The sequence below is a fragment of the Seriola aureovittata genome, chromosome 11 (genome assembly GCF_021018895.1).
Source record: "Seriola aureovittata isolate HTS-2021-v1 ecotype China chromosome 11, ASM2101889v1, whole genome shotgun sequence".
Lineage (NCBI taxonomy): Eukaryota > Metazoa > Chordata > Actinopteri > Carangiformes > Carangidae > Seriola > Seriola aureovittata.
Window position 1 is genome coordinate 1,934,863 of NC_079374.1, and position 17,448 is coordinate 1,952,310.

The window sequence follows — 17,448 nt, forward strand, 5'->3', positions numbered from 1 at the left end:
AAAGTAAGGCATGAAAATGCTAAAAAAAAAAAAAAAAATGTCATAGTATAGTAAGGCATAAAAACATCATAGTATAGTGAGGCATAAAAACGTAAAAAAAAGTCATAGTATAGTAAGGCATAAAAACGTCATAGTATAGTAATGTATAAAAACGTTTAAAAAAAAGTCATAGTATAATAAGGTATAAAAATGTCATGTATAATAATGCATAAAAACCTTAAAAAAAGTCATAGTATAATAAGGAATAAAAAAGTCATAGTATAGTAATGCATAAAAACGTAAAAAAAAAGTCATAGTATAGTAAGGCATAAAAACGTGATTGTAAAGTAAGGCATGAAAATGCTAAAAAAAAAAAAAAAAAAATGTCATAGTATAGTAAGGCATAAAAACATCATAGTATAGTGAGGCATAAAAACGTAAAAAAAATGTCATAGTTTAGTAAAAAAAAAAAAGAAAAAAGTCATAGTATAGTAATGCATAAAAACGTTAAAAAAAGTCATAGTATAATAAGGCATAAAAATGTCATAGTATAGTAAGGCATGAAAATGCTAAAAAAAAAAAAGTCATAGTATAATAAGGCATAAAAATGTCATAGTATAGAAAGGCATAAAAATGTCATTGTATAGTAAGGCATAAAAATGTCATACTTTAGTAAGGCATGAAAATGCTAAAAAAAAAAAGTCATAGTATAGTAAGGCATAAAAACATCATAGTATAGTGAGGCATAAAAACGTAAAAAAAAAGTCATAGTATAATAAGGTATAAAAATGTCATAGTATAATAATGCATAAAAACGTTAAAAAAAGTCATAGTATAATAAGGCATAAAAAAGTCATAGTATAGTGAGGCATAAAAACATGATTGTATACTAAGGCATGAAAATGCTAAAAAAAAAAAAAAAAGTCATAGTACAGTAAGGCATAAAAACGTGATTGTAAAGTAAGGCATGAAAATGCTAAAAAAAAAAAAAAAATTTCATAGTATAGTAATGCATAAAAACGTAAAAAAAAAGTCATAGTATAATAAGGCATAAAAATGTCATAGTATAGTAAGGCATGAAAATGCTAAAAAAAAAGTCATAGTATAATAAGGCATAAAAATGTCATTGTATAGTAAGGCATAAAAATGTCATACTTTAGTAAGGCATGAAAATGCTAAAAAAAAAAAGTCATAGTATAGTAAGGCATAAAAACATCATAGTATAGTGAGGCATAAAAACGTAAAAAAAAGTCATAGTATAATAAGGTATAAAAATGTCATAGTATAATAATGCATAAAAACGTAAAAAAAAAGTCATAGTATAATAAGGCATAAAAAAGTCATAGTTTAGTAAGGTATGAAAATGCTAAAAAAAAAAAAAGTCATAGTATAGTAAGGCATAAAAACGTGATTGTAAAGTAAGGCATGAAAATGCTAAAAAAAAAAAAAAAATTTTTAAATGTCATAGTATAGTAAGGCATAAAAACATCATAGTATAGTGAGGCATAAAAACTTAGAAAAATGTCATAGTTTAGTAAGGCATGAAAATGCTAAAAAAAAAAAAAAGAAAAAAGTCATAGTATAGTAATGCACAAAAACGTTAAAAAAAGTCATAGTATAATAAGGCATAAAAATGTCATTGTATAGTAAGGCATAAAAATGTCATAGTTTAGTAAGGCATAAAAATGTCATAGTATAGTAAGGCATAAAAACATCATAGTATAGTAAGGCATGAAAATGCAAAAAAAAAAAAGTCATTTTATAGTAAGGCATGAAAACATCATAGTATAGTAAGGCATGAAAATGCCCCCCAAAAAAAAGTCATACTATAGTAAGGCATAAAAACATTAAAAAACGTCATAGTATAGTAAGGCATAAAAATGTCATAGTATACTAATGCATTAAAATATCAAAACGTCATAGTATAATTAGCCATTGAAACGTCATAGTAAAATAAGGCATAAAAACGTCATAGTATAGTAAAGCATAAAAACGTCATAGTATAATAAGACATAAAAAGTCATAGTATAGTAAGGCATAAAAAGGTAAAAAAAAAACATCATAGTAAAGTAAAGCATATAAACGTCAAAGAAGTTCATGCTATAAAATGGCATAACAATGTTATAGTACAGTAAGACATAAAAAGGTCAAAAAAGTCATAGTATAGTAACGCATAAAAACGTCAAGAAATGTCATAGTATATTAAGGCATAAGAATGATATAGTATAATAAGGCATAAAAATGTGTTATTATATATAGTAAGGCGTTCAAACGTCAGAAAACATCATAGTATATTAAGGCACAAAAAGGTCAAAAAAAGTCATAGTATAGTAAGGCATAAAGACATCATGGTACAGTTATACCTGAAAAGTAGTATAGAAACCATATCTAGAATTAAGTTCTCACAGTTGTATGCCTGCGCAACTTGTTCATCCAGAAACTTGCAAAATATTAACCATATGTGTGAAATTCTGTTGAAGTTTTGTCGCGTGAAGTCTTAAATAAAAGCTAATAAGTGTTTTTTGAGGTCACACTGACCTTGACCTTTGACCTATGACCACCAAAGTCCAATCGTTTCATCCTTGAGTCCACCTGAACCTTTTGTGTTAAATTTAAAGAGGTTCCTTCAAGGCGATACTGAGATGTCACATTCACAAGGCCAAAACTGTGTTTTATGAGGTCACAACCCCTGTGCCCTTTGACCTTTGACCACCAAAACCCATCAGTTGATCCTTGAGTCCTCATGAATGTTCATGGCTAATTTGAAGAAGTTCTGTCAAGATGTTACAGAGATATCGTGTCCACGAGAGTGTGACGGTTGCTCTCTTCTTACAGAATGATTACTTAATGAAAACAAAAAATAATCTGCACAATAATCAACACTGAAAGTTCCCATAATACGGACATTTAAATAGACCAGCCTGTGATACATGTTTGAGGTGAATGTGGACTCAGCCAACCTCCCTGTGCATTTTGTGATTTCAATCAGTCCAGAGTGAGTGGTGACACTGAACACTGTGCTTCACTGTTGTGTAATCCCACAGCATTAACATGTGAAAGAGCAGGCACCGCTGACTGAGGACAGCTGTTTTGTTCTGTTTTTATCATAGCACCATAAATGAATATTCACCTCTGAAAGAGGAGCCAGGCCGATGTAGCCATTACTGTTAAGCAAATGAAATGCAAAAGGCAAACTGAATATTCTAGCAGGAAGATAACGTCCTGGTCTTATTTAAAGAGGCTTCAGAGGGTTTTCAGAGCCCGAGCTGGCCTCTCAGGTACATCCAGCAGAGGAGGAAACCTCCAGCTTCAGATTCGGCAGATAAGGGGAAACTTAAGGGAAACTTAACAAACAATACTGAGTGAACAATTCTCCATGTTTCGCACTTCACATTTTATTAAAAGGAGTAAACTGTTTAACTTGAATCTTTTTTTTTTCCCAAACTGTCCAAACCATTCACCTGACGGTCGCTGAATCTGACTCAGTTTCTAATCAAAGGATGAAACCGCACCTGTGCCGTGTTTCAGAATAATCAGAATAATTAACACTTTTTTTCTCCAAAGTCGTTAAGATAATGTTACATTTAGTCTTAATGAACAAATGCTAACTTTTACTAGAAAGAGGAAGTGTAATGTTGTCAATGATTCAGTGAGTTAGACTGTGGGCTACAGCTCTGCAGCCTATATTTCATATACATTTTATTTTGGAAAATTAAATTTGCTGAAGTCGTTATCAGTAGTCCCTGTGTGGATGTATTGACAACTGTGACTTTACTGACTGTAATACTGAGGGAAACTTAGAAAGGTGATGATTCTCAGGCCTGCAGTTCTCTTTTTAACCACAATAACAAATTCATGTTTGCGAACCATTGCACTTCAGAGGGGCGCTGTTTCACCAGTTTTGAGGAAACTCAATAAAAACTGGGGCAGATATGACCTTAACAATGATACATGAATATAGCAGTGGGGAAAAAGTACTCAGATCCTTTACTTAAGTAAAAGTAGCAGTACCACAGAGTAAAACTTCTGCACCCGTATGAACAAAAGTATCTGCATAAAAATACACTTAAAGTACCAAAAGTAAAAGTTCTCATCGTGCATAATGACCCATTTCACATGAATGTACATTAATGTTGCATCTGGAAAACATGAAGCTAATTTTGAGAAGTTAAATCTGCTTAAATAAATGTAATATATTTTATTTATTTAATGACTTTATACTGAAGGATGAGAGCTGTGAGAGCAAAGAGAGAAAATTTGGTTTTCACATTCCCAGTCAGATCGTCACACTGACATGTAATATCATGAATTGTAAGGCAGGAGTTTAAAATGTCTCATCTTAACTGTAGAAGGATTTTCAGTGCTACTTTTATCAGAGGTCCCATTGTCTCCAGTTCATTTCCTAGAACGAGACTTCTCTTCTTTGAAAGGTGTCTGGAAAAGCACAATATAATTTGGACGCGGTGAAAACGGAGAGACAGTGTCCATTTAATTAATTCCAAGTAATTACTATAATAATCAAGAGTCTTTTATTCAGCGCACAGCAGGTCAGATGAAAATGTGTCTACACAGCAGGAGAGCGTACAATTCAACTAATATGGATTAAAGAAATAATTCCAATGATAAATTAATATTAACTGTGTTTAAATTGATTTACAGTTACATTATTGTCAACAGTGTTGGAGGAAATATTCAGATTCTTTACTTAAGTAAAAGTATAAATAGGCTGTAAAAACACTTTACTACATGATAAGAAAAGTCCTGCAGAAAAAAACAAGTATTAAAAGTGAAAGTACTTAATGCACTAATATAAAAGCAGTTTACTGTTGTAGTTGGTTTTTAACAGTATCATATAGGACTCCAGAGAATTATTAATTTGTTATGGATTAATCTGCTGATTATTTTCTTGATTACTTTATTCAGAAAATAGTGAGAAATCCCCGTCACATTTACCCAAAGTGACACTTTGACAAACCGACAGTTCAAACCTGAAAATGACTAAAATAGATTTTAAAAAGCAGCAAATCTTCACATTTGAGAAGCTGGAACCGTCATTTCACCTCTGTCCTACATAAGTTACAGACATTATTTCTGCACGGGTCCAGGATATTAGAAAGAAACCAGCTGCGTGAGAACGATGATGGTAAATGAACCCGGCCTCCACCGCTGTTTTAGTCGCAGTCTAATCCCACATTAAAGGGCCAGCAGGCCGGCGCACAGATTAACCGGTGAAACGGGTCGACTCATGAACCGAAGCTGAAAGGAGTCACTGAGCAGACGAGTCAAAAGTTCATCCGCACATTTTCTTTTTTAATTATTTATTTAGAAAAATAGATTGTGACAGAGCATTATGTCTAATAACACACTGAACTGGATCACTGGCTGTAACACCAAACTACTTACATTCACCAGGGTAAAACAGAAGCAGCGGCTTTTTTTTTTAAAACTCGAGCACATCAGTGGAGATATATTCAACTCTGCAGGTCCCAGAATTCACTGCAAATCAAGGAGAGCTCGTTCATTTCCAACATAAGTACCTGAAAGCTTTCCTGACATGCTTTGACACTGTTCCCTCACCCCCCATCCACAACCTGACATATGGCAATCACACCCTCCCTCCACACCCCCTCTACAGAGAGGGATCATGTCCATAAGGGGGAAAACAGTCCATCCATCCATCAGTCCGTCCATCCATAGGAGGCAAAAGCGATGAGAAAGTCCCTCCAGCACGTTGTAGTACACACAAGCAGCTACGACACTGAGCCGCATGCAATAAGAAGATTAATGCATTTATGGAAAAAGCTGCAGAACCAACATTTAGAGCTGAATGAATGGACACGAGCGGAGAGGACATCTGTTTAAGGAGATAACTATAGGAGCTCTTATCTCCTCTGACTTTACACATACAGTAGATGTGATGATGAAAATACAAATAAAACACCAGTAAGAGACTATGTAATCCTATGAATATTACATAATATTAATTCAAATTAAGTATTATGCAACAAAAAGGTGCACGCTCACATATACATCTCCGTCACGTCGTCGCCACGGTTTGAAATCAACACCCGCCTCTGTAGCTGTGATTTCTCTTACATAAGCAGTTCATCTATAAATATCATAGATTACTGTTCATAAACTGCTGATGTGAACATCAACGCCGCCCGTCGCTCTTCTTGAAGATTTGCATTTCAACCAGGAAAAAAAAAAAAAATCCCACAATCCTGTGTTTGGCAGAGTAGACTCAGACCAGTCACCAGATAAACAAAAACATCTTTCATCCCATCGGCAATTTGAAAAGCTACTTCCTGTTTCCCACAGTTCCACGGTTCATGTGCGGTAAAGACAGACACGAGTATCTGACGGGCCAATCAGACCAAAGAGGAGCCACAGCGCGGTGAAGCAGAGGAGCGACTGGGTGGTCTGGGCCCGTTGCCCTGTGACGCCCGCAGAGAGCTGCCCGTCTGCAGGCTCCAGCAGGGTCCCGTTGCGGAGGCTCTCCGTGCCGTTCCCCATCTCCTCTCGGAGCTCCTGCTGGAGCAGCTTGGAGATGAGGCTGTTGAAGCGGTTCTCCGTGGTGGAGGCGATCTCCGAGGAGGCCGTGGTCAGGTTGAGTTCGCCGGGGTCCACGCACGTGCCGTTCACCTTGGCGAAGACCACCTCACTTAGATCCAGCCCCGCCACGGAGGAAGGTGAGGCGCAGGGGATGTCCCGCACCAGCTTGTAGTTCTCCATCCAGTCCTTCAGCCACTCCAGGGAGCAGTCGCACTCCCAGGGGTTCCTGAAGAGGTAGAGGCGGCCCAGGAAGTAGATGGGCTGGAAAACGGGGAAGGGAAGCGTGGTGAGGTTGTTGCTGTTCAGGTGGAGCGTGATCAGGCTGGTCAGGTTCTCAAACGTGCCCTCCTCGATGAACAGCAGCTGGTTCCTGTCCAGGTACAGGATCTCCAGCTCCACCAGGTCACTGAACCAGGTCCTGGACACGTTAGTCAACTGGTTCCCCCCAAGGTTGAGCATCTTGAGGCGGCTGAGGCCCTTGAAGGCGAGCCGGGGCAGATCACACAGCAGGTTGTCATTGAGATAGAAATTCTCCAGCCGCACCAGGTCCTGGAAGGCCTGGTCGTGGATCACGTTGATGCGGTTATCCTGGAGATTCAGGTACCTGAGACGAGAAGAAGAGATGTTTTAAAAAGGTGTGGATTTCACAATAAAGTCTTTTTACAATGACTAAATCAGGTACTTTTATTGTGATAATCAATAAGTTGTTTCAGTCATGTTTCAAGCAAAAATACTGAAATATTTTTCCCAATTTCCTCCAGATTAAAATGAAATTCTGCTTTTCATCGTCATAACTTTACTTTAAACTGAATATCCTTTAAGTTTTAGACATTTAAAGACATCACATTGGGAAATTTTTGACAATTTATGAACTATTAAACGAATTATTAATTATTATTAATAATTAGTGATTAATTATTATTAAAATACTCTGCAGATTAGAAAGGGGAGGGAAAGACTGAGCTGCAGCAAAGATACTGAAACTTTTCCCCACAGACACATCGGCAGGAGGCGGGAAAAGCCAAGACTGAGCGCTGAGAACGAGATGTGAACATCTGCAACCAGCAATTAAACTGTGTCACAGTGGAGGTGGAGACACAATGAAAAGGCCAGTGAGATGAAATATGTGAAAATCCTCCCACTTCACAGTAGAAATATTAAATGTCTGTCTTCTTCAGCAGTATCACTGTAGTTATTTATCTTCATCCACCAGTGGAAGAACTGAGCAGTGGCTCCGGTGAGGAAGTGAGGAGGACATCTTTGATTTTACATGGTTTGCACTATAATGGAAAAGCCCTTTCTCAGTCACTCCTGTAATCCTGTTTTCATCACTAAGAATATTCAGTAACTTCTGGTGAGTCTTTCCTGTAAAAAAATTTTATGTACGAAAACCCCAAAGTCATCAATCAATTCAATTTTAAAATAAATAATCAAATAAATAATCCAAAGAAAAAATATAGAAACGAGTGCAGTATTTGTGAAATGAATGTGAGTTGAAATTAATGAAACTCTTCGTACTTGTATTTCCCGTCAGGTTTCATGACATATTTTATTTTATAATGGCACTTTTTCCACTGTGGATGAATTAACGAGGCTGCAGAGGCAACGCTCACAAGTCTGCTGAGCTAGTTAGCCGGTTAGCTAGATAGCATGTGCAGCTTTGTGAAGCTAGATGAAAGGAAACATTAAGTTCTTTGCCTCTGAGCTCCGTTTTATTGATTATTTATTATTATTATTCATTTATTCCTCTGACTAGTTAACAGGTGCTAACCAGGTTCACTTGGTGGCAGTTGTTTGTTAAAAACAACTTAACGCGGGTGAGAGTTCGCTAACGTCGCCACTGTCATCATGAAATGTGACACTGTGAAATAAAAATGTCATGATGAAATAAAAACAGACATTTTAAACTGTATTTTGGAAATTTCCATCATGGAATAAATATAATACACAAAGTTTGTAATTTTGTAAATTATTTCATAATGTATTGTTTCATTTATTTATTTTAAATATAGTACTTCATGTCATTATTTATTTCATAATTGTGTTTTTTTTTTTTTTTTTTTAAGATTGACCACTTTAGGCCTCCGTATTTATGAGCCTCTGAGTGACTGAAATGTCCAAATATATAGAGACAGCTGGACCATGTTCCTGGATCAGGGCTCGCTAAGTACAACAAGTGTAACTGTAGAACACTGAGGTTTTACCTTCCCCTGCAGCCGGTGACTTACTTGAGACTACCCAGGCCCAGCAGGGAATTGTAGGCCACGGCCTCGATCTTGTTCCTCTCCAGGTAGATGTGCGTCAGGTTCTCCATGCCTCTGAAGGCTCCGGGGATCCTGCGGAAGTTGTTCTGGAAGCAGAGCAGCTCCTTCAGCGCCGTTTGCTCTATGAAGATGCGGTCGGGGATGTTGAAGAGGTTACAGTCGGACAGGTCCAGACGCACCAGCTTCTTCAGGCCCGTGAACGTCCGCGTGTGAAGGTAGCTGATGTACTCGTTGTGCGCCATCTTCAGCTCCACCAGGTTGGCGAGGCCCTGCAGGGCACAGGTGGAATTTCATCACACTTCCTGCTTTTACTCCACATGTTCACATTTCAGAGGCAAATATTTTACTTTTTTCATCCACTACATTCATCCGACAGTTACAGCTACTAGTTATTTCACAAAAGAAGATTTTAAATCAGGACTTTTATTTATAATAGAGCATTTATTAATAAAGGATATGAAGACCCCAAACTGTCTTCAGCCTCAGCTGCCTCAAGAGAACAGACTTTATGGCACTTTTATTACTCATTAATGAAACATCTTGTTTGTTTGCAGAATAAGGTCACTCCAAAAATATAATCCCACCTAAACCCGGCGGTATCTGATCGTGCAGATGGTTTTTATTTTATTTAGATTAATTTTTGTTGAATTTTGAATCTTTAGTAGAAAATAATTCACAATCTGTTTAATGTCCCGATTAATCTGGACACTGTTTCTGTGCAAAGCTGTTTTGGTTTTTCAAATGTAATTTTGTGATGGTCTGAGCACCACTAGCTTAACTTAAGAAAATGTTTGTTTGTATTTGTCTTGGATGAACCAGCCCTTTAATGCTGGAAGACCCTCATCAGATACCGAGTAAGATGTATTGAGCATGTATTTTGATGCAGCTACTAAATGTTTTTTGTCATTAAAATATATATATGAACACATATATAGAATATTACAGTCTTGACAGAGGTTTGTGTTTTCTTCTTAAATTGCTTTATTTCCAATAAAGACTGAGATATTGACCATGTTTATCAGAACTACATTTGTCCTGCTGGAGGTAAATACTGAGAAACCTTCATCACAGGAAACGTTCACCTCGTCTGTTCCCAGTTTACTGTAACCAATCCTGAACCTCTTCTCTAATGATGAAGTTTATCATCCACGTGTCCAGAATTTAGTTTTGTCTGTTTTAAGGAGAAACTTAAAATACAAAACAAAAGTTCAAACTCAGCGAACCTTGAATGCTCCAGGAGTGATGAAGGAGATGTTGTTGTGGTCCAGAGACAGAGACTTGAGGGAGGGCAGCGTCCCGAAGGCCCGCTCTGACAGGAACTTGAGCCTGTTCTTGTCCAGGTTGATGGCGGACGCCTCGCAGGGAAACTCTTTGGGCAGCTCAGCCAGGGCGGAGCGGTCGCACAGCACGCTGCAGCTCTTCTCCTGAGTGCAGGAGCAGGACGCCGGACACGCCCGGACGCACGCCCACCGAGCCAGCACCGCCTGAGGCAGCAGGCACAGCACAGAGACTGGAAGCAGGATGAAGGGGGGGCGACATAAAAGACAGATCCAGATAAAGACGTGAAAATGTATTTACTTACTCAAATATAGTGCTATATATATAGATTCATCATTTTGTCTAGAACACGTCATCAACAAGTTTCTTATCATTTAAAACAAAGAAAAGCAGCGAATCAGAGAATCTTTGGTATTTACACTTTAAAAATGACTGAAACAATTAATTGATTATCAAAATAATTGCTGATTGAGCTTCTTTCAATCAACTAATCGATTTATCAGCTAATTGTTGCAGCTCTACTTCAATATTGTGAACACACTTTGTATGTAAATCTCTGCAGCAGATAAATATGTGATTACACTTCGGCTTCTGTGGGACTTTGTGTTTAAAGCTGCAGATTTGCTTTATTTGTTTTACTTGCTTTGTTTGGGAGCGAATGGAGTTTTGTTTTTGCTGATTACTGCAATATATTCTGTAAATGTATTCTGTTTGTTAACCAGGAAAGAAATCATTTCCAAAATCTCCTCAGGACTCAGAATATGTTGTACTTCACTCTGTGAAGTACAACATACCCCCCCCACCCCCCCCCCTCTATAACAATACTGGAGAGATGAAATGAGATTTCCCAAAATGTCAAACTATTCCTTTAAAGTGTTTGAAAGAGAAGACAGGAGTCTCTCCTGCTGCACTAACAGGGAAATCAACATCCTCATGTTCTGAATTTGACCCGTTTCCTTGACGACCATTATCATTTGTCAACACTTTGGTTTATGATCAAATATCTAATGACATTCCTATCAGCCATAAGTAGCATATGTTACCATGCCGATGCGATGTTAGCATTTAGCTTAAAGCTCCACAGAACTACACTCTAAAGGTGATAAAGCTCCTGTAGGAGGCTCAGGCTTTTAGGGGTGAAACAATTAGTCAACTCATCGATTAGTCGATCGACAGAAAATTAATTAGCAACTATTTTGATAATTGATTAATTGTTCAAATACATGTTTTCAAGCAAACGTGCCAAACAGCTGATTCCAGCTTCTCCAGTTTGAGGATTTGCTGTTTCCCTCTGTTTTTATACGATACAGCATTTTTCACTATTTTCTGTCACTTTAGAGACCAAACCACTAATCAATTACTTGAGAAAATCATCACCAAATTAATTGACTAACTAAAAAAAATCTACAAAACATCATCAATGTTAGTCAATAAACAAAAACAAAATACGCAGATCCTGCGTTCGCCCCTTCCTGAGATTAAATGCTTGCATTGATGTTTGCAGCAGCATGAGGACGCCGGCGCAGCGATGATTTGATGTTGGAGTCACGTTGACTGGCAGGTTGAGGGCTGACCTGCTCTTTGCCAGCTGCTGGTGAAATGATGATGTGATTAAGAAAGAACAGCTTACATCAGAGATTAGCCTCACAACAATAGGTATTGTCTGTGGCTGGGATTTCACCCTGCAGCCAGTCCACGTCAGCTCGACTTCGGCCCTGCCTTTTAGTCTGATCAATCAATCACCCGGCCTCCGCAGATGAAAAGTCTTTTGACGGAGGAAAACCAAATTTTCCGGGTGGTTTGTGGAAAATAAAAACCTTGAAGTTAAGGAGCAACTCAGTCGAGGCTGTGAAATCATTTTTACAGCTGAAGAGGGAAAAACACAGTAGAAGAGTGAAGGGATTGAAACTGACCAGTGAAAGTGATGACAGTCATTACTGTAGTCTCTCATCTGGGACATGCCAGGATTAACGGAGGTCTGAAATGGCACAAAAACAGCACAGTAGCACTTATGATGAACTAATATGAATTATATAAACACTGTACGTGACAAAGACAGTTGTAGTTTTGCCTCAGTTTGACTCTTAAATTTAAAAGAAGCACAGAGTTACGTCTGATATAATCTTTGAGGATGCTAATTTACACTATGTCACAGGCAGGTACAGGCCCCTCCCTTCCTATAAATGACCCCTAGACTGAAGGACTTTTGTCTCTGAGGTCGATCTGTGTCCCTGTGGTCATTCTTTGTGTCTATTTTGCTTTTCTCTGTGGTCATTTTGCGTCTTCGTAGTTGGTTTACATTTTTGTAGTCGTTAGTCGTTAGTCATTCCTTTGTGGTAATTCTGCATCTCTTTTCGTTTTGAGTCTCTCTGTACTTGTTTTGCATCACATTATAGACATTTAGCATCTCCTTGCAGTCATTGTGTCTCTTATTGGTCATTTTTTGTCTCTCTGTGGTCGTGTTGTGTCTTCTAACTGAGCTCTCTGACTTTTCAAACAGTCCCTTCATACAGATGCTCTGGCCCAGGGGCCCCTGACCTGTCGGGCCCTATAGGTCACCACTGTTAACCCGAGCAAACCAACATGCAGAAATAGCAGTGATTTACCTGTAGATATTTCCAGACAGTTGCATCCATGTGGGTTAAAAGTCACAATCCAGATGTTCTCGCATGTGTCCATCCTCCCCATCCCACATCAGTCTGCACGCTGCACCTTCAGCCGCATAACTGAGCTCACTGGACGTTTCTGCCTGACACAGTTCTCCTGGTGGAGTGTATGTGGTTGTGTTTTTACACTTCATCCCCCCACCTCACACACACACACACACACACACACACACACACACACACACACACACACACACACACACACACACACACACACACACACACCAAAAAGCCATCTCTTAATGGCAGTCAAATCCCCTGGATGGAGTGATGGGTGGATGGAGATGGAGATAGGCAGCTGGCAGGATTACAGAAGTAAAGCAAAGCTTTCAGATCAAACGGCCAAGGCAGAACGGTAACTTAGGAACACACAGATTACACCCCACACACAGACAGACACAGACACAGACACACACAGACACACACACACACACACACACACACACGAGCATGAAGTTGGAAGTAAAACTTATCAGAAATGCAGATGTTGAAATGGATTAGAGGATCAGCGGGCCATCAGCAGTGTGATCTGATGAGAGAGGCGATCAATACAATTTGTCAAATAAGATTACTTTACTGTACGAGCTGTACGGACCTCCGTGTTTCTCCAGAGCTGAATGTCTTACTGTAGTTCAACCATGACACCCAGACTGACAGAGACGCAAAACATTGTGTTGTCCGTCGTCTTTGTGGTTCTTTTGTTTCTCTTTGTTGTCATCTCGTCTCTTTTTTAGTTCTTTGTCTCTCTAGTAATTTTGAGTCTCTGTGTGGTCGTTTGTGTCTGTTTGTCATTGCTTTGTGTCTGGCTGAGGGGCCCCCTGACCTCTTGGGCCCCTGTGCCTGTGTCCGTTATGTCTGTTCAGTAAGCCCCCACCCCCACACCCCACATTGGTTCACCGGACTTGAAACGTCCCTCAAACCTTATTTGTCAAAATGACACAGAAATTATACAACAAGCTTTTAATGGGTGTCACTGGCTCGGCGGTTATGAAACCTACTCAGCAAATTCGAGACCATGTGACCTTTTCAAGAGTAACACGAAAAACTCTCCCAAAAATTGGGGTAAAAACTGTTTTGTCTTTCCGCTGCTCAAAAGCTGCCACAGATGGTGAGAGTGGAGCGCATCAGCAGAGGCATAAAATACAGGTCAGGTTTCTTTTTTCCAGCAGAACGAGTCTCTTAATAAAAAAATATGTCACACACACTTACCATGCTCTCTGCACATCTGGTTACCATGGGGAGGAGGCGAGTGACAGCCCTGTGGATTTGGGTCGTCTGGTTTTCAGCTCACCTGGTCTGACTGCCTGCAACATATTACACCCGTATCTCATTGGTGAACACCAAGAAAGTGAATCTGCTGCTATAACGGCCTCATCCACTCGTACGGTTTCCTGGCTGCAGGACTTAGCTCCCACTCAGACCCAGGAGCAGTCGGCACTTTCACAGCAGACATTTTGAAACTCACTGAAAACATTAACCATGGCTCTGTTCTATTCAAGGGTCATGAGCCATGAGCCTGAACCTGAAGCAGCTAAATTCAAAATGAATTCAGCGATTATTCATTTTATTGCAAATAATAAAATAATAATATTTATTATATTAATTATAATAGGGCTGTCCCAAACGATTATTTTTTAAACGATTAATCTAGCGATTATTTTTTCAATTATTCGACTAATCTAACGATTATTTTTTTATTAACCTAACATTAATTAATGCAATTATTTTCCAGTTAGTCATTTAATATAACAATTTGCCCCGTCCAACATCTTGACTCGCTGCACCAGGGTGTTTCCTCTTTATGTGCTCGTGCATGACTGTCGTGCTAGAGTGATATGTCAGATGCACTTTGCAGAGTCTGCAGTCTACCGCACTGTTGGTGTCAAGATTAAAGTATTCCCAAACTCTGCAGGACCGTGTACGAGCCTTTTTTGCCGCGTGTTGCTCCACACGCTCCGTCGTGCTGCTGGTAGACGCCGCCTTGTTGTTCAAATAGATTACACAGACGCAAATCATTTACGTAGTCAATGACTTCAATTACGTCACCGCGTTGTCCCAGTCCGTGCGCTGCGCTTGTATCCGGGTAAACCAAAGACGATGGATATAAACGGTCCCATTAGAAAGTTCCGGTTTTGTTCTATGAACATTTACCCTGTGTGGTTTTACACGACGCGTCGACACTAAAATTACACGTCGAATAATTTTTATAATCGACAACGTCGATTACGTCGGATAATCGTCCAAGCCCTAAATAATAATAATAATAATAATAATAATAATAATAAGTGCTTTTCCTACTGTGACGTGTGAAAACGTTCTTTCACACCAAACTGGGAAAAACTAGAGTTGCAACATTTAGTCAATTAATCAACTAATTGATTAGTCAAAGGAAAGAAACGATTTGGATAATCAATTAATTGTTTTAGCTGTTTTTAAAGCAAAAAAAGCAGAATAATTAATGGTTTCTACACGACTAATCAAGAATAAAAATACCTGTTAGTTGCAATCCTAGAAAAATCCCTTCCAGAGGACTGCTGGTCGGGACATGTAAGTGTCTTATAGTGTGTTTAGTGAACAGCTCGCATTTTCTTTAACAGTTGAGATTTGATCATCAATGTTTTTGAAATATTCTGATTTATGGGACGCTCTTAAACACACCGTCTGTAACTTCTGCCTCTAGGTGTCGCTCAATCAAAACAACAACAAAATATGGCGTTGTGTGACGCCGTGAAACACTGTAGGGTCATAGGAGTTGTTGTCTTCACCACCATTATCACCACCAAGCTTAAAATTCTGACATTTCCTCAAAATCACAATATTCTACGTGTCTCTTTTATTTTTTTTAAAATGCCCAAAACAAACAGTTTGTTTAAACGAAAAAAATTAGTAATTGTCTCGTGAACGTTGAGATTGCTGCTAGCCTTTATTGTTTGTCTCAAAACTTACAAACCAGACTTTCAGGAGGTTTTTACCGGCAGCTGAATTATACACAGAGGTGTCTTCCTCTCCAAGTTAAACAGGCCCAGTATTTATAACCAATATAAAACACTGTATAAAGCAGCCAGATGCTGAAAAAACAGAAAGAATAGTCTAATTTTCAACTTCCCGACGGTCCGTGAACTAACCATTTGTGAAATACACTTCCATCAGAAAATATAACCAAATTTAAGATTGGATTTGTGATATTTCCTCAAAATCTTTTTATTCTACGTGTCTCATTTTTAAACATGGCAAAAACAAACAGTTTTGCTCGAACGGAATGATTTAAAGTCAGTTTTTTTACGGAGACTTCAGGGAAACGTTGGGAGCTTGTTGCTGCTAACCTTCCACTGTTTATCTGATAACTTACAAACCAGACGTTCAGGAGGTTTTTACCCGCAGCCGAACAGAGGTCTCTCCATAACAAACAGAGCAGGGGATGTAAATCGGTAGAAACACCGAATAAAGTAGTTTCACATTAAAAAAATCAGCGATTCACTGACGCTTTTCTTCGGACACAAGACGTCTAGGAGCGGCCACTTACCTTTTGTCTTTAATAACTTGTGATCGAGACGTTCCGCAGGTTTTTACCGGCAGCCGAATTATCCACAAAGGTTTCCTCCTCTCCATAACACACAGACCAAGAGGTGAACATTGGTAGAAACACTGAATAGAGCGGTTTCACTTTAAAAAATAATTGATTTATCGATGCGGTTCGGAAGACACGGGACAAGTCGTCTCCAACGGCTGGGAGCTGAGCTGTCTAACGTTTCCTCAAGCTTGTTTCTCTGATAACTTCAGATCCAGAAGTCCGACGACTAAAATCCTTCATCTAGTTCAAATATTGAGCTGAAAACCACCAAGGTGTAAAAAAGCGAATCTTACAAATGTGATTTAAAACTGGATTAAAAGTCAATTTTGAGCTTCTGGCGGGTAACGGCAACGCCGAGGCCTGCGCGTAGAGGATATGACGTCATTGACAGGCGACCAATGAAAGTTACCATCATTAAAATCAGATTTCGCTGGTTTGAGAATTGATGGAATGATTTGAGGAAAATGTAAGAAAACAGCTGAACATATAGAACACAGTCCTAGTTGTTTTTAGTGATTTTAATGTGGAAAAATTAAATAACTTTACCTTTCCTTTTAACATAGAAATGTAATATGTTAATAAAAGAATATATTTCGATTTTCATTGTGTATCCATTAAGTTCTGTATTTTTAATGCAGCATTGAAGTGACACTGAGACACTGATCACTGTCAGTAACTGGGAATTTTGTCTTCACGTGTATTACTAAAATCACAGATGTGTCTTCTACACCCAGCTCAAACTAATACAGTATAATACAGCAGTCTGTCAATAATTCCAACTACATGAAGGTCGTTGACGTTTTGTTTGTCGTTGATTTATGGTGAATTTAGAGGCTGCAATTTGTAGAAAATATCATGGCCCCATAGAATTAAATCTTTGCAGATTATAGTTAAAAAAATAAATAAATAAATTGTGCAAATTGCTTCCAGCACCTGTGGAGAATTTATCAATGTTTTCCTGCTTAGTGCTGAAACAGGAAGTGACTTCCAACATCATGTTTCCACAAACTTGGAAAGAATTGCACCATCTTACCATGGTTGTTTCCATTTTCTTTAGTTTAGCAAACATTAAGATACAACTCTTGAGCTGTTAAAGCAAAAACACTGAATGGAAAAGGGTAAAGTTTAAAATGTT

At 38.5% G+C, this 17,448-nt stretch overlaps 1 protein-coding gene and 1 long non-coding RNA gene across 2 annotated transcripts; both read right to left on the reverse strand.

Annotated features, from left to right (window-relative positions):
* Window positions 1-5,268: 5,268 nt before the first annotated feature.
* Window positions 5,269-12,900, reverse strand: nyx (nyctalopin). The gene is made up of 5 exons (XM_056388650.1): window positions 12,683-12,900; window positions 11,990-12,054; window positions 10,022-10,308; window positions 8,763-9,067; window positions 5,269-7,138 (listed from the first exon to the last, which is right to left on the reverse strand). The coding sequence occupies exons 2-5, from the start codon at window positions 12,009-12,011 to the stop codon at window positions 6,310-6,312; spliced, it is 1,443 nt and encodes a 480-aa protein (XP_056244625.1). The 5' UTR covers window positions 12,012-12,054; window positions 12,683-12,900; the 3' UTR covers window positions 5,269-6,309.
* A 56-nt stretch (window positions 12,901-12,956) lies between these two features.
* On the reverse strand, window positions 12,957-16,522 carry LOC130177989 (uncharacterized). Its single transcript, XR_008829096.1, has 3 exons — window positions 16,266-16,522; window positions 13,952-14,046; window positions 12,957-13,271 (listed from the first exon to the last, which is right to left on the reverse strand). It is a non-coding gene; the product is annotated as an uncharacterized LOC130177989 (long non-coding RNA).
* Between the last annotated feature and the right edge of the window lie 926 nt (window positions 16,523-17,448).